We start from the raw sequence: 22,936 nt of genomic DNA on the forward strand, positions 1-22,936 counted from the left end.
ACTGCGCATGCGCAGTGGTTGCTCTGTACCCCAACCCAGCGCCTCGGCTACGAGTCGTCGTACGACACTCTGGCTGTGCTGAAACCATTCTGGCTAAGGCCCGTGGGAAGCTTCTGGTCGAAACAATTGCCCTCTGTGAAATTGCTACACTCGCACGGTGAGAGTGTTATTGTTTCAAGCAGAGAAAATACCGATGGCGGCAGAGAAGTAAGGAACGCTGTGCTTCCCCATCGACTCACGACTGCCACACTTGAGGTTCACGGTTATCGAACGTCGTTTTGTGCGCACGGGGCTCTGTACGAACAGCGGTAAATATAGCCGGCCAAAGATAAGTGAGAGCCCAGCAGGCGCGCAGTAATCGGCAGAAGCAGGGCCGTCATTGTTGCCATAACAAGCGCGCAGGTTTTTCTTTGTTTTTGCCCCCTTACTAAAACGCAGCGGGAAAGATTTCATACGGCGCGGCTGAGCTCTTCTTTCAACCTTTCAGAGCGAATTCGTATTTTTCTCTTTCCTTTTTTTTTCACTCACTAGCGTGGAAAGGAAAGGAGAGCCAAGCCCTTACAAAACCTATGCAGGATCGCATCCATCCCGCTCGTCCGCGCATCTTCAGCGCCAGCGTGCTGCCACAAACGAACGAGCGGAGAGGGCGTCAGGCGAAACACAAAGTCACGCTCGTAACAGACGGCGGTCGGCCCCGTATTCCAAAAACGACGCCATCCGACCATGGAGCGCGCGCCCGCGTCCTGCCAGTCTCCTCTGCCTGCCGACTTGCGCCAGTCTGACCGCAGGGAGGAAAGTCAGCATCACGAGCCGTATAAAAACCTTCGTCTAAAACACCATTAGATAAAAATCATCTCCATGAAGCAGTCTCGGCTCGATCCCCCAGCCTCGTGGAGAGAGAGAGAAAAAAACGCCGACACAGAGAAATGAAGCGCAATACAGAACCGAGTGCGAGCCGGCGGTTGCGTTGCAGTGCTGGGAGCAGCGGCAACATCGAGATGGACAGAAAATAAGCGGGGATAAAAAGTTTGGGAAAAAAATAAAGAGGAAAAGGAGGAACCTCCTCGCATCTTGTTCGGCACGGAGGAGGAAAAGGAACACTTTTCGAACCAGCGCGGCGCTGGTCGGGATAGCGGGCGAGAGAGCGGCGGGCCCCCCAGAGAAAGTACCTGCGCAGGGCGCGCGCGCGCGCGGGGAACCAGGTCAATAATTGGGGCCACGGAGGCCCAGATGCGGCGGCTCCTCTGCGCCCTGCCAGAGGCAGCTCCGGACGACCACGGAGCGCTTCGGGATCGCCCTCGGCAGCGAGCGCTCGGTGTAGTTCTTCGGGCAAGCCCATCAGCAAGGCAGCATGGAGCGGCGTGCCGTCGTCTGCGCGTTCCTCGTCTTCCTGTGCTCCCTGGTGGCCGTCTGCCGAGGCGGCCAAGCGCAGGGCCCCTTCCAGGGCCTCCAGGACGCCATGACCAACACATCGTGGGAAGACCAAGTGAACAAGTCCAAGGTCAACATCGACGCTGTCGCCAACGAGATCTTCCCCTACGTCGTGGAAGGCTCGTCGGAGCTTGACGTCTCAGTTGACTGCATGACGGCGCTACTGAAGACCTTCAAAGCCTTCCGGGACCTCAAGGGATGGGCCGTCAGGCGTAAGTAGTCTCTGCGCCACGTGAGCTTCTGTGCTTAGTACGCAGCGGTTTTGATGCAGCTAACCGCTGGTGTACTCGCGCACGTGGTAGTAATGAATGCTGGAATTGTTACGATTTTCTTGAGCCAGATGCGCAGAGTTCACGTCTCTCGTCTTGGATGCTCCTCTGCATGCTCTCAGTGCACCATGAGAGCAGTGAAGATGCATTCGGGTGAAACGGATGCACTGAAACTCTGCTCTCATTTAGGGGACCTTGAAATGAAATGCAAAATTGAACTCTGTCAGTTTTGATCAGTGCTTTCGCTGGACGTGGTCATCGTTTCATGGAAGCATTGATGAAGGCTGAAATGCACGCACTGCTATCTTTCCAGGAAAGCATCATACGGTTTTCAGGTTCATTCGAAGTGGCCACAGCATCGCCTAAACGCCTTAGAGCTATCATATCGCTCAGTGTGACGTTTTCATAGCCGTTGACGACTGATCGAAGCACAGGAAAGACTTCGAGGTACAACTTTATCGCCAGCTGGGGCAAATTTGGCTTATTTCTGTATCACTAGAGTGCCTCATGGCTATTTTGAGGTCATGCATTTCACCGCAGTGGTTAGACTCCGATGCATGGAGATCCCCCCCCCCCCCCCCCCGCTGTCCAAAATAAACAAAAAGTGCTCTCTTCGCGATCGATCGCTCATCGTATCCAGAAATTACTATTGCTTTTGGTCATGGCCACAGGCTCTAGTAAGTGCCTACCACTGTGTTGATTCCACAAGTGAGCAAGCAGGTTAATAAGTGAAGGGAGGTCAGTGATGCGGCTAGACGTATTTTTCAATGTGTTCTGAAACACAGATTTTATGTCCACGCTGTCACCAGGACGCTATCGCCTTGGTCTCATGGTGCCGCAAATACATTTTAGGTTTTTGTTCGAACATGGCAGCGTGTTCGCGTCATAAATTCACCTACAACCTTCTGTGTTGATTGTTACTGGTCCTGCTGAACTTGGTCAGCAGCAAAGTCAGCAAAATCCGCAAAATCTCGTCGCCTCGGCGATCTAGCTCTCTCCCTGAAACTATGTCGCGTTATATAGTAGATGTATCGTTCTTTCTTTTGCATATTCGAGCTTAACTGTACCTCCCATATAAGCTATGAGGATCCTCTTATTCTTTTTAATAATAAACCTTTCATTATGCAACATTTGCAACAGCCCACATTATTGCTGCGGTTGTTGTTTTTTTGCTACAGGAGAACATTGCGAATTGAATCCCTTGAAATACGCTTGCAAATCTATTTACGGAGTGCTGCATTTGTTTTACTTATTGTACCCGCTGTTGGATATTATGCGATGATGTAATTTCCCCACATATCGCTCTGGGCATTCCATTGGTCTACTTTCGAAAGTTACCGTCCCGCAATATAGGACCTGGCTGGCAGGCACAACGCACCTAATTCTTATCAAAGGGGAAGAAGGGCACTCTGCCTTTCTTATCAGTGGGTAAAATCCGCCGCGTTTGCTGCGTGGTTAAGGTGTTCTGCGGCGGAGCATGAGGAAGAGGAATCGAATCTCAGCCGGCCGCATTTCGATGGAGGTGAAATGGAAGAACACCGGTTTGCTGCACGATGCCAGTACACGTTAAATAACCCCCAGTTGTCGAAGTTGCTCCGCAGCCCTCCACTACGGCGTCTCCCATAGCGAACGTGCCGTTTCGGGAAGTTTATCTCCACATCTAACACATCAGGCGCTGAACGCGAGCCAACGAGAGAAACAAGGAGAAAGTAACGGCTTAACAGAACCAGCAAGACGCCCGTAACCAATGCACGAGCATTCTGTGCTTCTTGCTTTGGACGGGAACAGCAAGTTGAAATAGACTTTTTTTGTTTTGGTAATTAGATTACAGCAGAAAAATTGATATGCTACTGAGGTGTTAGCTTTATATGGGCAAGAAGAGTAAGCCAAAAGGCACATTTTAATGACTCACTGTCGACAGCTTCCTTCCTAACTGGGAATTCCGCAGTCCAAGACAATTAACCATCCGCTTTCGGACCCAGAACTTTGTAATTTAAGTAACGGTACAGTCTTGGTCAAAAGTCCTAATATCAAAAGCTTTTTGCTACAGCCGCATAACAGAGCCACTACGACACTATTAAATACCGAATGGCCTTGAAATGCTAGCAGAAGGCTTCTTCTTGCGGTAGAGAAGCTTCCTGCTTGACTTGTGTTTTGAATTATCCGTTACACGGGGAATTCCTTGACCATTCATTTCGCTGCAGCTGAACGCTATGGCCTTGCGACTTTTGACCAAGACTGTACATTTGCAGTGTTAAGAAAGCACATTAAATAAGGTGAGAGCAAATAAGCTAAAACTGCGCTGTTTTGCATCATAGCCATAGCTTTAATCGCATGTGCATCAGTTCGGGCCAAGGCATTCATACTTATTTTTCCATGCGCCGGAAGGGACCACATATTTCGGCACAAAGTTAATAGGTAGTTTTCGTTCAAAGACGACCCCCTTTACATTTACACTGCGGTCGGCATTAAGCCCGTCAGATTGCGCTAAAAGTCAGTATGTGTTCCTTGTGAGAGCATCTACAAGAACACTAGTATGTTCTGAGACATTTTTCATAAGGTGAACACGTATTATTGACAAAATAAAGTCAGAGCCACATTCTTCCCGTGAACGGTGAATAGCGTTGTAAAAGATTGCCGCGTTTTTTTTTATTCACTTTTCTTTTCCGAAATAAAAAAGCTAAGCTATACCAAGCAAGAAGGGTGGATCCCAGTTAGGATATAGTGTCGCCGCACTCCCTGAAAATTCTGTTGTGCTAGTATGACAAATTGGACTCGTAGCATTTTGTTGCAGTAATAGGCAGGGCTTTGGATCTTTTAAGTTGCATATTTGGTTAAGTATAGAGCGGAAAAAAAAAACGTTAGCCAGCATGGTCAAAAAAAGCCAGGTAAATGAAGAAAGCGGACCAGCTGCACGCTTAAAAGTTAAATCACATGTAACTGGCCCAATGCATGGAGGAATTCGCGAAATCATCCGCGAGATCTATACGATTCGGTGAAGAGGCGTCTGCAGCCGGGAACGCACTTGCCCTCCATGCTACAAGGCGGCACGTGCCCAGCACTTCGGTGTGCGTGGCATCGTTTGCGCTTTCCTTGATTGTTAAGTCGGCTTTCCTGTATCGCTGTATACCGCCGCATTGATGATGGCAACGGCCACGAGAAAAGAGAGAAATGGACACGTCAGCATTTGACCGTAGTATATGTTGTGATCGCGGAAACTACACACTGCCATCAGTTACATCATAAACACTCCTTGAGGAAAGGTCGGTGGGGCCGTCATGTCAGCAGACAGTAATGCGGGAAAGCTGACTTAATTAATGAACTGTAGTGTGTAGGACGCTTAAAAATGAGCGTGAGTAGTTCACACAATGTTCAGTCGGTCATAACTAACAGCTGCTCACGAGTGTACACGATGCTTGGGCTACACGAAAAGTCGCATAAATGTTTATTGAAGCTTGCCAAGCACTCTAGTTTAAGATTTCGCCAAGCCAGGAATGTGCGAGTCTTCTCGTGCAATGATGAGTATTGCCCAGTAAATTCCTAAAACTTCGTTCCGTTCTGCGTTGATCTCCCGTCGCACTAAGGGAAGTAGAACAAATTCTGAGGAACGTTCTAATTTCCTCGTCTACATCCAAGAGATGGAAATAAATGTTTTATTGTTCTTTACAAGAACGAACCTAGTGCCAGCCATAAGGAAACTAAGCGAGCAGGAAAAAAAAATTGGCCGTTTAGAATTATATTTTCTTAGACTGGAGACTTGGATATGCCAGGCGTTTAAAATTTCATTCAGCACGTGTATTGGCAATATACTGTGGAGCCTTGCGAATGTCAACAGCGTCGACTTTTTTACACACTTGACCCCCCTTGACGTCATTTACCTCTAAAAGGAACGGGCATGCTAAGGACGCTTCCTGCCACCGGTGCGCGATCATAGGAACGGTAGGCTTAGATTGCTACAATACAACTTGGTATGCAGGATGCAAACAAAACTTGTTACTTTGTAGCCCGCTCAGATATCAGAACGCCTAGAACTAACAGTGAGGCTTGCTAATTATTTTATCATGAAAGGTTAGTTCATAATTAGCTATTAATGTATATAGTTGGATGTCGGTTGATAACTTATTCATAATTGAGGTGGGTGGTATACGAAATATCTTCCATTATTTACGCTGCCTATGTACATTTGCCAGCGAAAAAAAAAGTTGATTACTTGAATTGCTAGTTCTCTATGATCACTGAGCTTGAGTACTGACGCCTTAACTTGAACCTGCAAAGATCTTTTGATACATGGCTCAATGAAATTGCTGCCTACATCCCAGGAGTACCACGGTCGCCTGTATCAAGAGGCAATCGCATAGACATGCAAACATGATCAATTACCGTTATTTCCTTGTACGCCCGTCAATTTTCGTTTCGCTGAATTGTGCCTCCAAAAGTAACCATAGTGTCCGGAGGCTTGACTTAACAATGGCAAGCAGGAGCCAGACCAGAACCTTGGGTGAAAGGGCAATATCCATGTGATAGCAAATGCAAGAATACGTTGTTCTCACTTCTTGTCGGAATCAGGCGCACAATGGCTTCTGGGTTTACAAAAGCGCCGCCGTACGGAGAACAGCTTTGTGTGGCAGCGCTGAAAGAGCCTCCGCTGCCAGACACGGAGGTGCTCACGAACTCCGGGCGAGAACCAGCCGCCCACGTGTCACGCGTTGCGCCGATTAGGCGTTCACCGCACAGAGGCCGCAGAATAGAGAGGGAAAGAGCGCCGCAGTCGACGTCGGGAGCGCTTCCCGACCCGTCGGATCGGTCACGTGAGCCGAAAATTACGCGTGAGACCCGCAACTGGAAGGCCGGACCAACGCGCGGATCGTAATAAGCATACACGAGGCAAGCCGGAGAGGAAGATGTAGGACACCCATAGCTAAAAGAAAAAAAAAGCATAGCTCCGAAGTCGCGTACCCGTGCGCGCGCGCGCTTCGTCTGCGGGGTTGGACGTGTTCACGCGGACACCGTAATCACAAGGCGACGTGAGCAGCCGTGACGACCTCGTTACACACAGGGCGTCTCCATTACGATCATATTTCCCGCAGAAGTTAGATGAGGATCGACACCCAGAACAAGAAAATGAACTCGGCATGAAGCTTCAAGGATGAGCGCCTTTCAGTTGAGCCTATGATACCAGTGTCCGGTACTTACGGCACCCCCTTTTTTTTATTGACGCAGTTTGACGCGTTTTGCGTGCACTTAACAAGGTCGCCTTCTAGTTTAGCCTATTTTTAGACTGGAAACCATTGAAATTATAAGTATTTTTGAGGTGAGCAATCTACTCTTCGAGCGACGAATTCCAAAGGCAGCCATTAGCAGTTTCTGAAATGCATGAACAGCTCTCATAGCATGCAGGTCACGAGCTACTACTGAAATGCCGCAAACAGTCATGTCTTTTTACGTTCGGCCGCCACGGTGGCTCAGTGGTTATGGCGCTCGGCTGCTGACCCGAAAGACGCGGGTTCGAGCCCGGCCGCGGTGGTCGAATTTCGATGGAGGCGAAATTCTAGAGGTCCGTGTACTATGCGATGCCAGTGCACGTCAAAGAACCTCAGGTGCTCGAATTTTCCGGAGCCCTTCACTACGGCGTCCCTCATAGCCTGAGTTACTTTGGGAGGTTAACCCTCCGTAAACCATAAACCAGTCTTTTTTATGTTCCTTGTTTATTGCTGCTGGCGCGCGTCCTTATCACTTTGTGTTTGGAACGCGGGACGCAGCCGGAGCACACTGCAACGATCACATATTGTCCGGCAATTTCTACGACGTTCAAAATATTTGTCTCGTTTCAGGCACCTAGTATCGAAAGTTTATTGTGGCCTATGATTTGAGTTGCTTTGGGCCGCCGATTTGCTTTCAGTTTGCGGGCTCAAATTTGCTCGAATAAAGTTCGGGTTTTGCGCAATTCTTCCTGCTTTCCTTTTGAACGGTTTTCCGCCGCAACTACGCGACAATAGCAGCAAACTCTCGTGGCTTTTTTTGTTCTGTTTTCAAAGTTGCTTTAGAATGTCTGATAGAGGATGGGATGGTATGGAGGATGAGGATAAATAGCGCAAGGCTGCTATTCTTCTGCAAAATGTGCAAGGTAAACTTTAAAACCGTGGGCAATCCTTCATGGTACACTTTATTAAGAAAAAATATAAAGCGTTCTTCTTTGATTCTGCCTCATTCGTTGATCTTCGCAGACGGACTAACATGCGTTACGTATTTTCTTCAGAAATAAGACTTTTATGACGTATCAATGCAACTTCAGATGCTTCCGAGTTTTCCCTTCGACGACGTGAATGAGAGGCTATTCAGCTTAGCAAAAATTCAGGGGGGGGGGGGGGGGGGGGGGGGGGGCAATTTGTTCACGTAAAGTGTGGTGAGGCGAAAGCCTTTAGCGCGGTGTTGATTCTTGTGTCACTGATTTGTGGTTAAGATGTTAATTAAGTGCACAATTGTTTTTGAATCTTAAATGCTGCAGACACTGGAGGGCGTTTGGGAGGAATCGGTCTGATTCGACGCCTTTCTGCAAACACTCTCCAGCGTGCTAGACAAGGAGAACTACATATGCGTTGGCAGGAAGTAGTGTAGTCGTTAGCACACTCGGCTGGGGAATTGAAGGAAGGTGGTTCGAATCCAGTAGTGCACAAAAATGTTGTATAGCGTAACGGACGGACGCGAGCATGAGCCATTAAAGACATTTGCTTTAAAATGTCAAGTGGGGCAGAGATTGCATATTTGTGCCGCGTGCTCGTTTCAAAACGTTGACCTCACTAAAATCTGGCCGATCCTAACAACGGTCCAAGTTGAGTTCTTTGAAGCAAAACACCTTTAGAGTTCAGCGACGGTATTTCACGGATGTAACGGCAACTTTTCGGTGGCAGCGCGGAATTCTTTTAAGAGCGTTAGCTCTTACTCATCACGTTTCGAGATTTTGTGGGGTCTGTACCACCCTGAGATCACAGTGCCATCTGTGGCCACAGCTACTCATCACGTTTTGATATTTCGTGGGTCTCCTGCCACCGTGAGATCACAGCGTCATCTGTGGCTGCAACTAGAAAACAGCACATCTCGCACTAAGACTTGTAGTGCCATTTACAATAGCATTCTAGAAACAACCACCTGCCACGTGCCAATGATGACGTCATGGTTCAGTATGGTAAATAGAGGAGGAACCAATGTTTTTAGAAAGGACGTTGGGTAGAACTATGTGAGTATGACGTCCGGGGACGAAATGTTGGCGTCGTTTTGGTTTCTCGAATCCAAGATGGCGGCAATCATGACGCAGCTAACGTATGTCGTGGTAAAGCGTGAAAAGTGCCGCCGAAGGGGAGCAGGGGAACGCGCCGATAAAGGGAAAGGCTCTCAAAAGGGCGTCGCGCGCGAGTTTCGGGTGCCTCGGCCTAGGCCTAAGCGAGTGAGGTAAGACTTGTTTTTGGAAGTCGGTAGGTCTGAAACACGAGACGACGACAGTACGGCTCAGGTGGACCGGCGCTGTGCGTTTTTTTTTTCTTAACCTTCTTGCTAGCTAGCCAGAGCGGCTAACCGCGACGCGTGTGTTGTAAATTGTGTCTCTCTCCTCTCGTTGTGGTATCTTCTAGTTAGCCACGCCAGCTTGCAGCGAGGCGTGTGTTTGATATTGTGTGCTTTTCTTTTGCATTGTGACATCTTTCGTCTGAAAGGTGGCGGGAGTATTGTCTATTGGCTGAGGATGTAATACAAGGAGATGAGTGCGCGCGCGGGGGAGGTTGGTGTGTGGCAGCCGGAAAGATCGGTCGGGTGTGGCCAGTGGTGGTCCCGGGGTCGCAGAGTTGGAGACGCGAGTTCCTTGAGCGGCGGCCGGACAGGTTGGCCGTGTGGTGGCAGACAGTGTTCCGGAGTCGCGGGAGTTTGAAGTTGTGTGTTTAGTTCAAGCGGAGATACCGAAATCCTTCAGTGTGTACATATTGTAATAAATAACGTTTTGAGAAAAGCCTTCCAAGTGTCAACATCAGAAGACCTGCACACCTGTCTTAAACTCACCAGTCGCGAAGTACGTCCCCCGGGTGACTCACGAGACCCACCCTCTACCACTCTACGCCAACATCTGGATCCAACAACATCGACAGTGAGAAGGATAAAAATCGTGACTGCGGCCATTAAAATTGGTTGTGCCCTCTCATTCCTTTCCCCTCTCACAAAAATATATCCTATAGACCTTTTCACAAACAGGTCCACGGGCACCACCATATTGGGCACGGGACTGTGCTCATAGTACAGGAAAGAGATGAGGGTTAAGCTCCCCCACATTCTCCCCACAGTCCAGAAAACCAGTTTCCCCGAGGGTCGTGAAAAGGTCCATAACGGGGAAGGAAAACTCCTGTTAGGGGACCGCTGTATATGTATACATTCGTTCCGCTATATACACTCCGACAACAAGGGGCACTATCCGGGGACAGTTGTGTACCGAATTTGGTAGGCAAATAAAACCCTATGGGCTGTGGTATAGAAATAAAACCACAATTAAATAATAGGTAAACATTGTATAGATGCAATTGCTAATTGAAGCGTTAACTTATCGCACCGCAAGTCGAATTCTAGGCCCACATTGACCTCCCAAACGACGCAAATTTCATTTGTGACGTATCTTGAGTGGGTGTAACTCGACAACGAGTAGACGTGCATCGTAATTTCTCTGATAGATGGCGCTAGGCGTCGATCGCTCCGCTAGGCGGCGTGAGTGCACGCGTAGCCGAGCATGGTGGCAATCCACCCCGTTTCAAAGGGCATTACATTCCGTTTCTCGAGACGAGCGACACGTTTGTTTTTCGCTTTCTTCGTCTAGTAAACTAAACAGCTAACGCTCGCTACTTCAACGTCTTCCAGACGGGAGCGGCCTTTTTCTTTTCGGGCCACGTGGGCTTCAAGGCAGAAATATCATTTTTTCGCCGAGCGGCTGCGTCTTGAAAAGTTATTATCAAGCATTTTGTTGTTTTTTACGCACACAGAATTTTTTTTCAAGCATAAAAAAGGACAATGCCGGCACTTTTTGAATGTCGAACGAAGTCATACCGCCGGGCGCTAAGTCGCAATTCCTCTTGTATAAGGATGTCCTGTCTCTGGCGCTTTCCTGCTGCGTCTGCGCCGAAAACTGGGTTAAGTGCGACGCGGTCTGCTGGCCAGCAGTAATGCCCGCCGGCGTTGGGCCACAGAGTGCAGCCTACCTCTCGCTTCACCCGCTTGCTTCTTCTCGAAGTGAACGCTCTCTTCGTTTGAGATAAATCGAGTTTTCGTCGAAAAAACTGAAAAAAAAAGCACGTAATGCCAACATAGGACCGCCGAGGATAGACGACTGTTGAAGTGTCTGCGACAAGTGCATTGACACCTGGAACTCACTTCGTCGAGTGGGAGTTGAAAAACAAAGATTTTTTTTTTCTTTCCTTCTTCACCCCGCGCCGACTCTGACTGAACCCGCTATTTTCTTCTTCTCATTCCTTTTCCTTACCCGTTTCATCTGTGCCGCATGCTATATAAAAGCATAAGCCGTTTCTTCTGTGCCAGCACGTGCAATGTCAACAGTGTTTGAGTACTTTGGGGGCGGGAGGGCACTGACGTTGGGAAATTGGTTTCTTTTTGGTTGTTGTTCAGTCATTGCAAAAGTCAGCAGGGTTCTTACTTTACCTGATAGTAATATCAATTTAAAGCCACAATAGGAAAGCAAAGTACCGCAACCCTTCTTATCAAGAAATAAGGTAAGTAAAGGGTAATGCACAAAAGCTATACTCTATAATACAGGACATTGCAGGTACTTTTTAAAGGTCGGCAAATTTTAAAACCATTGACAGCCGACTTTATTCGCCTTTGAAAACTCTAGAATGCAGTAAATAAAAGAATGTACGACTACCGTAATCATAGGGAAATACGCGTTCGCTTCCAGACGACTGAATTCTTGGAAGCCCAATAGTTGCTCGCGGCCCTCGTATTGCGCAAACTCGTCAGTGAACTTTCTGCATATGTCGAGATTAAAAAAAAATTTTCAAGGTGTTTGCAAAAACTGATTTCTCTGATTTCATATTAAAGTAAATCTCTTTCCTGACGAGTTCCTTTGTTTCATGTTTCTTTATCACGTGCGAGCGAAGGATAGGGTAATTTATTACTGCGAAAACCCGAGCATACTCTTAAGCGATACTCTTAAGGATGCTCGGGTTTTCATGGGTGAGAAGAATCATACCCACCAACTGCACTAAACTCTGGCGAAAAGATACGAAACTCGTAACTTCCAAGGTCAATAATTACGGCTGTACTGAACACTTCGCCGTTGGGCCTTTGACATTGCGCATTATTAATGGCGTCGTTGTAAGGTGTCGGAGTACAGGTTGTTTGTCAGAAATATAATAAAAAGAGGGGGGATAACTTTAGCCATTGTTTTTGTTGCCGGTAGGTCACTGACAACGACGAGGTTTCTTGGGCCATCAAGAAGGCTTGTATTCCACGGCTGCGACAAAATATGTAGCCTTTATCTCTCAGATTTATGCTTCAGCATTTGACTTAGGCTTGGCAAGTACCTTCGCCTCTTTCTGGATGAAGTTGACGGCGTTGTTGACTGACCATCCACCGCGACGCAGACTGAGGTCACTAATATTCGTCGACGCGCCTTGCACGCCACCGGTGGGCACCGGCCAGTAAGCACGCGATCTTCCTTATAGGGGCAAGACTAGCTCCACTGTGTGTTTCCTTCGAAAGTTGTAGCAGCGCTTGCTGGCGAAATGTTTTTCAGTGCCTCCGGAAGCATGTACACCTCACCACGGGGCAGAATTGCTTGGGAGCCATGATCTTACATTGCTATTTTTCATCCCGTGACAGCTGCACTACATGCTTGAGCAGGTTAAGGCGCGCACACATGAACATGCGGGAACGTATGTACAGTTGTTATTTTATCACTTGCCGCCCAAACCATTAAACATCAGCTCGTTCAGGATGCTCTTTGACTGTTGCGTCTAACTTCAATTCCTGAAAAGCAGAAAAAAGTCCCAAATAGAATCATTTTTCTTGCTTCTACATCATGGCACTCTGGACCATTTTTCTCTCTCTGATGCACCTCCGACTTCCTTACGCGGCTCCAGCACTTCTCCGAGGGTGCAAGCGAAGGTTTTATGAGCAGAGCACGGACGATCGCAGAGTTTATTCTTTTTCTTTTACTGAGCTTCTTAAAAGTTAAAACACAGCAGTTGATTAGACAGCGGGAGCTGACTCAAAAGAGCTCACGTTTTTAGCCTAGCTGTTTCAAACAGCTTCCTTTTTGTCCATTGCGTTTGGCTGATCCCTAAGGTAGAAGTAGCTTTCTGACAGGCAAAATGCTACAATAAATATTCATGTGAGCGCGTACAAACTACTACATAGGAAAGTTGTACGAAGTGAAGATATCTTGTTTCCCAAGGGCATGCTCTGGTTATAAGGCGCAGGTCATTAGGCTAGTTGGCGCAAACTACCGAATAAAAAATGACAGGTCACACTTTGTAAGAGCAATGTTTGAATGCTCTAGCAAGCAGTTGACCACACTAACGACTGGTTGGCTATTTTTCAAAGCACTGAAAACGCTTTGTGCTGACCATTGAAAACACCTTCTTTTATAACCACTGCCACCACTGCCACAATCGTCTTGTTCACACCGTCATCGTTCTTCTTCTTTCGTTAGTTCTATTCGCAACAGTGGTGTGTTTAACACGCTGTTTAAGGCACGCCAAGACGTTGCCCATTTTGCCTGGTCCATGTTTGGCGCTTGGCCGATGTATCTGGGCGACGCGCAGAGGTTTTTAGGCGAGCGCGCGGTACCTTTCCATGACGTCAACGAAGGCGGAGTTTGTATGCATCATCCACCTTCTATTCACTCACGCCACTTAGGATGACGTCACGGAAAGTTCCACCGACACTGCTGCTGCCTTGCCGCACAGACTATGTTCACCTCTATTGATCTAGTAACACGACACTCGTTTTCTGTCTAGCTAGTGCAGTGCCGACACTAACTGCGTGCTTTGTAAATGATCTGTATATATCCCATTTCTGTACACAATAACCTCGTGTAGTAAATACCATGTTAGAAAAAAAAATTATCGCGGCTACGAGGTTTCGAACTCGCTTCTGACGAGTAATTGCTTTTCTTTCTGGGATATTTTTTTTCGGTTTGTGTGACGCAGAAGGACCACACACAGATCTGTGAAATCGCTCACCGCAGCCAGTATTACTGCGCATTAAAAAACAACATAAAACATAGGAATGCCTTTGCACTTCACCTTTCTTTCTGCCACGTTTTCTTGAGCTTTATTTTAGGATCATGGGGCGTACGAAAAATGGAGGACGCGGATTGATCGACCCACGTCAAGTTCTTCAATATACGCTTATATCTCAGCACGTGCTCAAGAGCGTTTTGGCATTCTCATGCAGTGCAGTGCGCCGTTGCTGCGGAGTCACGATGGCAGCTATTTGTGCAGTTTCTCAAAATGTTGTACTTTAATTAGGCAAAATTCGTTCCGGTCTAGGAGTCTAACCGGCGAATATCGCCACGCTTGCGAAAGCTGCACGAATAGCAGACTCAGGCGACCCGTACCTGCACGTCGAGAAAGTGAAAGCAGCAGTCAGCCTTCAATAGGTGAGGTGCGTTTCCGAAGTGGACACAGAGAACCATGGGAAAATCTTCTGCCAGCTACTTCCGGTTCCAAATTTCTCCCACACACCGCGTTTTGCATAGCAATGTCCGTGCATGCGTGCATCGTTTATTCCCTCATTTATTTGTGCTGCGACACCGCTTATTGCACAGCAGCACGGTAACATCAGCGCGTGCAGCGTATGAACACATCCTGAGCGCAGAAATTGACAATAACGAAAGATAGGTGCGCTTTGTTTATGGTTTATGGTATATGGGGGTTTAACGTCCCAAAGCGACTAAGGCTATGAGAGACGCCGTAGTGAAGGGCTCCGAAAATTTCGATCACCTGGGGTTCTTTAACGTGCACTGGCATCGCACAGCACACAGGCCCCCAGAATTTCGCCTCCATCGAAATTCGACCGCCGCGGCCGGGATCGAACCCGCGTCTTTCGGGCGAGCAGCCGAGCGCCATAACCACTGAGCCACCACGGCGGCTGGGTGCGCTTTGTCGTGGTTATAATATGCCTGAGTAGGCTATCCGCTCTGCGTATGCACGGCAGTCAGTTGAACTAGTTTAACGCGTTGATCATTATATATTTGTTTTTTTTTTTCGCCGCACTACGATGGCAGCTAAGGGCTGAAACGTGCGCAGTTTAGCACGCGAAAGATGTATTTTCCTCGCAGCATGTAAGAGCTGCAAGTGGGCTAGCAAGCTATCCATACATGCTATTGTGCGCACAGCCCGTCTCAGCACATCGCACTGCATACGCATAGAAAGCCTCCTACCATGCATTTACATTATTTTGGTTGCATATCGTGCGAAAAAACACGACGAAGCATAGCAGAGTCTATGTCACGTTGGTCTTGCGATGTTACAATACAATAAGTGGTGTTGCCGTGCAATTAAATTAGTGTAAGGAGCGATATTAACACAGCGACTGCTGTGAAGCCAGCGAGAAGGGGGAGAAATTTATAACCGGAAGTAGCGGTAGCAGACGACTTTCCCATGATCCTCTGCGCTGAATCAGAAAACGCACCTCACTCATTAGCCCGTAGATGGAAAGAGATGCCGACTCACGCAAAGACGCTTCAATGCAGCGGCGTTTTGTTGATTTCTTCAGTTTGTATCCTATACCTTAAATGAGCCTAGAATCGCCTTGACGGATATTCAGTGGTTCATTATCATGTCTTTCAAATCGTAGTGTATATTGGGCTCTACTATGGGAGTCAAATATCACTCTCAAGGTACAGTCAATCATTTTCACTGCTGATTATTACACGTGAAGTGTTTTCAAACGTGCAAGTGCGTAAAATTAGACATCCAGATTTATTTTGAAGGGGCCTATTCCTTGTACAGATACCGCCCCTCACAGACACTAATAACACAAGACTAACGCAAAGAACGTAAGACGTAAGAAGCGAGTCGCTCGCTTCGTTCGTCTTCCGCTTCTTGTGTTAGTCTTGTTTTCTTAGTATCCGTAAGGCGCGGCGTCTGTACAATGAACCAGTAACTGGTCCCCGTTATTGCCCTGTTGGCCTTTTCCTGCCTCAGCGTTGTCACGGCGGTCTAGATGGAGGCTGATCTGGTCGCCGCCGACTGCCATAAAGCAGGTTACTCGATCCTTACGAAGAGAATTTAGCGAGCTGTGCCCAAACAGAAGCGCTGTCTTGAGCTGCTGGAAGCATCTAGTCGCCGTACGGGGCCAGGCAGATCGAAATGGAAGCTCCGTAAGCTTCCTTGTGCGTAGCTCTGAGCAGTACTTACATTCCGAGGCAATGTAGAGAGAAGTGTCTAAATTCACATATTCCTTGGGACGACATTCCTAGTAAGGCACCCTGTCGTCTCTAAGGCATTCATTTGCTATGGACTAAGCAGTGGTTCAGGGCTCTTTAATATTGGGGATGTATGTGACTGGCAAGAAACGTGAGGCATGGCTGATCTCGGTGCAGCATCGCTCTGACAAAGTTTTGGCCCTTTTTTATGAGCATCGTGAACAGCAGGTAATTGATTTAGTTTATCGTTTTCTTCCTCCTCCAGGACGCATTTCTAGCAACAGAAAAGATTATAGGGAAGAAAAGAAACAAAGTGCACGCTGGCAATAAAGAAATCACAGAGAAAGCTTGCAGTGAGCGCACTTGCAAGGAACGGGGCTAACGACCCGAACGAAGTCAGGTATCCGTGTCATGCGGGCGGAAGGGAAGTTAACGGCCGCGCGCATGCTCGTTGAACAGAGGCCGATCCGTCCCCCTGGAGGAAACGTCATGTGGTATTTGCTGAATCCGACGCATAGAAGCATCTGTTAAGAAAAAAGTACTTCAAACCAACGCGTTTCCTAAGTCATCGTGTTCGCAAAAGCATACCATGACGCCTTTGCTGTGTCTTCTGCTTCCACGGCTAAAGCTGAGTCTTGGAACTTGGTGATCAATGGCCGAAATTGATAGGCATGTGCACTGTTGAGTGAATGAGGTTTGATTTGCCCCAGATGCTAACAGGCAAATAAACACGCGTGTTTAAGAAGGGTAAAGTTCAGTTATTTTTCAGTACAGGAAGTAGGTATACGGGCGAGCGAATTAGGAACGCGCGTATGCCTTTTTCCGCATTCAACCGACCTTTCTCTAAAGAAGCAGTCTCGGCCATTCGGGTGCAACATTCTTGGCGAGAAGCGCAACGAACAGAAAATAACGAATAGGCGCAGGAATAAAGACAGCTACAAGCCCTTGTCCTTGTTTTTCTACGTGCGTGCCTTCGCCCTTGTTGTGCATTTTCTCTCTCCTTGGAAAAGCTTCACAGGCACCGCCTTGTCGTAAATATCCAAGCGTAACCAAAAGGAGAGCCCAGCAAACAGCACGCGCGGCTGCCTGTACGTAATGGAAAAGCGCCCTGCGCGAAACAATACTGCGAAAGCGCCTACTCGAAACTCTTAAGAACAACCGCGGGGGCACAGTGTCTACTCGAAGTGCACCCAAGCGTGTGTCGCCAACGATAAAAGCGAGAAAAATTACCTCATCTCGAGCAGGCGGTGGTCGGCCGGGGCTATTTCGACATGCACGAGCAGAAAGGTCTCGCTCTGAAACGCACGACGCAACGGGTGAAATGAACGGCATTGGAAAGGTCGATCGTTCAATTTGAATGACGTGACTCCAATGACGAGCAGGATTCAGCGCTTTCATAAACGGGTCAGAATGGCCTCAGTTGAGGACACAGGTCCGAATACCCAGCCTGGAGGCTTAGGATGCGTTCGTTATCTTCGAACTCTTATGTACCACGAGCCTGACTGCGCTTCAAGTGATATTGTGCAGGACACGTCGCGAGTACGATACGGCTCCTGTAGCCTCTAAGGAGGACTACGCGCGTTAGACAACATGATCATTCTTCTTGTCTATAACACATGTAACTGTATAGGGCACTAATAACCAGGATGTTCGATGAAGACCACAGTCACTCGTCAACTTGGCTGAGAGCCTCTGAAAGGCAAGCCCATAATTCCCGTAAAAGAAGAGAAGACCACTTTAAATGAATGATTCTGTCTTGTTCCAAGTTGGTTTCGTTGTGCAACAGTTCTTTTCAGAAACAATATCGAACTCGCTGTTGCATCTGTTCCTCTTGTTCGTTATTTGCATGCTTTTTCGTTTTCGTAGTCGGTGATGGTACCCAGTGCTTGTTGACATGACTGCTGTGCTGCCGACTACTGGTAATCAGGAACTGGGCTGCGCAGTTCGCTGGAAGACGGTTATCGAAAAGTGATCGCGTATTGCATGCGGTCCATGGTGCAACGCCTTTCGTCTTATTTCTAATGTAATGAAGTGGATTTTTCTGGAAGGCCGCATGTTTAAGCTAATTAGACCATAGTGGCTGGATCACCATTTTCGCGCGTTCCTGTCGTGAGTGCGGCTTGCTACAGCGACTTCCTTCGTCATTGTCTCACACGTCAGCAGGCTGGTGGTTGATGCTGCTCAGGGTTGATGATAATGATGATTATGACCTCAGGCTTAATGACACATACCCACGGCGGGGTATTGGCCAGAGTGCATTGCGGATACGAGCGCACTCATGGACAAGTAATGAAGTAGTTGGATAATTTAGTGTCCTGGACTGACATTTGGACCAAAAAAATGAAAGAATAAACGGAAGAGAAAAAGCAGTGAATTCTGATTATAGCAGAGGAATGAAAAGTTGCATTTTCTTCTTTCTTGTTATGTCTGTGCCCAGCGCAGGTTTAAATTTTCGCTGCTTCATGTCTTTCTTTTTTTTCAGTAATAAGGCATTTCGGCTACAAAACTTTTTCAGTTTTTACAGTTGAAGGGCTCAGACGTTAGGTAAAAGAAAAAAATGGGTGTTTTTGGAACCACATCTGAACCTAAAACCCTTGCTTTTTCTTTGCTTAGCAGCCGAAACTGGCGACTTCTTAGTGTTTGCAAGTACTTGAGGAAACTAGCGTAAGTGAGCAAGTGTGTACTTTACAGGGGTGATGATCCCAGAGAATATAGTGGTGCATTAAGACGTGCCGTCAGTACGTAGTAGGTTTGGATATCACAGCCATCGTCCACATGACAGCAAGACATCAGAGCAAGATGAATCTGACATTGATAGGCGCCGCTTATAGACAGTGGGCAGTATAGGAGCATTGTCCCTGCGCTTGTCACGACGCTGGATATCTTCGACAGGTAGCCAGCGTCTGTTCTTTCGTTATTTGAAGGCGCGATAGCTTCAGGCATCATCATCTTAGCTTAGAAGACTAAGATGTGTGCCCCAGATTCGATGTGCGCAATGAGAATATCTCGGTGTTGAAAAAAGAAGCATGGTGACGCGGCTGAAGAGCACCCTGAGAAAAAGGCTAAATCACGGGTTGTCTGCACTGGATTCACTCGCGATGGGAGAGGCGACGATGATGACCACCGAGACGAGAAAACAACACCTGTAATAACCGATTAGTTAATGAAGCGAAAGAAGGGGGCGTTGCGGGCCATAACAAAAGATATGAACCTTGAATTATGGGTGCCGGCCTAAATTATTAAGGCCATGCCGCATTCTCCTCGGTGTACCTTTGTTGATCCTGGTCTCGCCATCAGGATACGCCTTGAAGAGTTCCAGCGCACTGCGCCCTTTTCAAAGCTATGAAATTCTTCGCCGCAATGTGCGCACAGCTAATAGCTTTTCATCGCTAAATTAAACTTAGAAATGCGTGAGAAAGACCTTAACGCAAATGTTTGGTCGTCAGTGCTCGAGATCAGAGGGAAAAGCAGGAGCGAGAAAATTTTCATATCGTGTAAAGAAGCGAATCAAAAGTAAAATGTCAGTCGATCGAAGCAAAATTGTCGGCGCTCTCACAGCGGGAAAGCTCGTACGTATTTCGCGATGTTTTTCGCGAACTCACTCTGCCGTGGATAATTTGAAAACTTACTAAACTAAGCGCATTGATAATGGCCTACACGAATCACTTTCTACATAGAACTGGGCGTGCAGACAACCGATGATGTGCATGTGGTCACGAGGATGACGATGTGTACCTCATCTATTACTGGATTTCCCAGAGCATGACAGTTTTAGGACCTGGCTGAAGAGGGACTTGACCACCTTTGATTAAAGGCCTTTCAGTCTCCAAAGTGTATTAGGTCCATGGCAGACACATGCGCTACATAAAAGAGGGATATCAGCGCTGAAATCTTTCCTCGAGGACAGTGGCATCCTCGGGAGGTACTAGACATAGCTTGAGTGAATTCTGTAATGGTTCTCCTAGGCTCGTGCTCTCCAGTGTCCTGGCAATCATTTTTCTGTGTTTGTATCATGTATTTGGTGTACCTAATATAGTTATTATTGCTGCCCGTTGTTCCTTTTTTTATTGGATTCATGACTTTTATACCGTTTACTTTCATTAGGACATGCAATTGCATATAGTATATCCGGATTTTATGTCGTTAGGTAATATCATAAGTATATTTTTATATTTCATGCTAGCATTTCTGGCCTGTCCATTGTATTGTTTGTATTGTGTGTTTGTAGCTGTGCTTTGTTGGGTGTTATGTCGCCAGTTCCAGTGTTTTTCTTTCATTATGTGAAAAGGTGTAGCCGGTGCCACAATCAAGCACCAATATCTCCTTTTATGTCCATGTCAATAAAAGAAATAACGGCGTACGCACGTCATAATGGCAACTTTGTCGGCGCATACCATATAAAGGTATATCCCCGACACGGTATTGTGTGTGCGCCTAAAGGCGACAAATATCTGCAAAGGCTCAGTGGCGGCAATGCGCCTCACAGCCACCTGTTCGGTGCGAAGCCGACACAGATGAAAAAGCCAGGGAGCGTCCGGCAATCAGTGAGACGCTTTCCTCATTTATGAGTGCGTTTGTGAAGAGGAAGCCGAGAAAGCGGAAGCCGGGCCTGATCTACAAACCGTGCTCCGCTTTGGACTGATGCATAGAGAGCGACATAACGCAATGACATGATCGCAAGAGGAGGATCTTCCGCAAGCGCTCCCGGGATCATGCGCCTTGCAGATAGATAATGGTTCCACGAAGAAGAACATTCACGATGCCACCCTTGCCGTCACGAATGTCAGGATTCGGATGATCGCAGGCGCGCACGACGCGCTTCGGACCAATAGGATCGTGACTTCGTCGCTGCTTCTCCTCTCGAATAGTGCGGCACTTCTCGCTGTCGGCACTGCGTCGTGGGAGAAAGAGTAAAATGCTGGCAATCAAAAGCGAGCACTCGTGCTGATGCCAACCTGCGAAGCATCGCCATGTCGGAGCTTTCGCATTCGCGGAACCTTGCAAATAATATCCCCTACAACCAAGGCCCCACGCAACTTACAGTCTTTGCCAAAAGTAGCCCGGCAGCATGATTTACATTTCACTCGTATCGCTTTGAGACCTCTCAATCTTTAGGCAAGTCGTAAGGGCTCTATTATACGAGTGAGAAGCAAATCATGCTGTTTGGTTATCTTTGGCAAAGATAGGACATGCAAGATGACTCCTCCGTTGGAATAAACAGTTTGCGTAGTTCAGCCCAAAACTCTGGAAAGATGACTCCTTTTGGAGTACCCTGAGCAACGTTTCGTTGCGAGCGAAAGGTATTCTTGTTCTTCTCGTGCGAAAATCGCACGCCGGAGCCAACGCAAGGCTTTCTCGTATCGAAGGGGCGATTTCGGCGAACAAGACTCGGCGCGCCCGCTGGGGTGTCGTCCGCTTAGCGGCGCCCAGGGGCCATGGAGCGCGCTGTCACCTAAACAACGCGAAAGGTGCTATAACGCATAGACGGTGACCTGTGGCCTGGCTGTGCACGCTTTGCGCGGTGACCGTGTTTTGTGCGAACTCGCGACCTGGAAAGTTGGGCCACTCTGTATAGGTCCGCGCGTTTCGCGCGTTTTCTGCGCGCAGCTAACACGTGCGTCGTTGATCGAGGTGGTGCGTCTTAAGAACGCGGAGCGGCCGACCGCTCGAGGAAGCTTCGGCTCATTGGGAGGGGGGTTCCAGGCAACGACCGGTTTTGAAACGGAGTGGTGCGAGCCAGATGTGGGCTACATGGTCCCTCCAGAGTAAAACAAAAACTGAAAAGAAAAAAATGAAATCCAGAAAAAAGAAACCAGAGTAACTGTGCGCGCGTAGCAAATGCGTGAAAACGGAGCCGTACGCACGAGGAATCTCTCGGTAGCTGCTGCGTCTGTATCGAGGTATACGCCGTCCCTATTTTAAGACCTTGTAACCCTTCGTGAACTGAGAAGAGGTAAGGGGTCGAGAGATTGCAATGCCAGCGCACTAGCAGTATTTGTTACCAGGAAGGGAAACAGAAGAGATAATTTTTTTTACATCTTCCTAATATCCTTCATAATATTCATCTTGCTCAAGGGAGCAGCCGTTATAGCGCAGGTGCACATTAGTATTCTACTGTAGTCTTAACCTGCAGATACCAAGCCTTTTGGAAGTCGTCTTCTACGATGGTCTAAAGGGTGTTTGATTTAAACGATACCGAAAAAAAAAGCGAAAAATAATAGCGACGATGCCTAGCTATGTCTCTATTGCCGTTTTTTTTTATGCGGAAAGTGAATTCGGTGTGTGTGTGTTTTTAATCTTTTCGGACGTCCCCTAATCTCCTCCTCCTTCTGACATTCCTCTGATTCCTGAAAATTCAAGCATTATAATATTAGTTTAAATCAGCATTTCTCTCTACAAATAATTTCTTAACACAGGCTATCGTTGCAGTGTTGCCGTTTTCATAATGGTGGCTGGAAAATGTACCGAAACGGAATGAGCTACGATTCCAGAGAGAATACTGTCTGATTATGTCTGATGTGTCCGCGAGTGGTATAATTTTTTATTAGACAGCCCTGATTTACTATCAGTAATTTTTTGCATCTTAATGAAAGAACGCTCGAAGTAATTCTTAAATTGCTCTTGGCAACTCCACTTGGATAGCAGGCCTTTTCAGCACGGCAAGCCTTCATAAAAGCTGTTACAAACAATTTCCCGATGTCATCCTCCTTACCAGCTCTATATAGCTGTAGATCAGACTTGCAGGGGCAACAGTGGAGGCTGCATGCTCACCGCGCCTTGCGTGCAATCAATAACTTTTGCGCACTATGAACTCCGT

At 47.6% G+C, this 22,936-nt stretch overlaps 1 protein-coding gene across 1 annotated transcript in view; it reads left to right on the plus strand.

The window, feature by feature from the left end:
* Window positions 1-1,351: 1,351 nt before the first annotated feature.
* The window catches only part of LOC144096419 (O-acyltransferase like protein-like), a 43,902-nt gene continuing 22,317 nt past the window's right edge, over window positions 1,352-22,936 (plus strand). The window contains exon 1 of the mRNA XM_077629393.1: window positions 1,352-1,643. Within this exon, the coding sequence (XP_077485519.1) occupies window positions 1,352-1,643 (292 nt within the window). The remainder of the gene's footprint in view (window positions 1,644-22,936) is intronic.

The sequence above is a fragment of the Amblyomma americanum genome, chromosome 1 (genome assembly GCF_052857255.1).
Source record: "Amblyomma americanum isolate KBUSLIRL-KWMA chromosome 1, ASM5285725v1, whole genome shotgun sequence".
In the NCBI taxonomy this organism is placed as follows: Eukaryota; Metazoa; Arthropoda; class Arachnida; order Ixodida; family Ixodidae; genus Amblyomma; species Amblyomma americanum.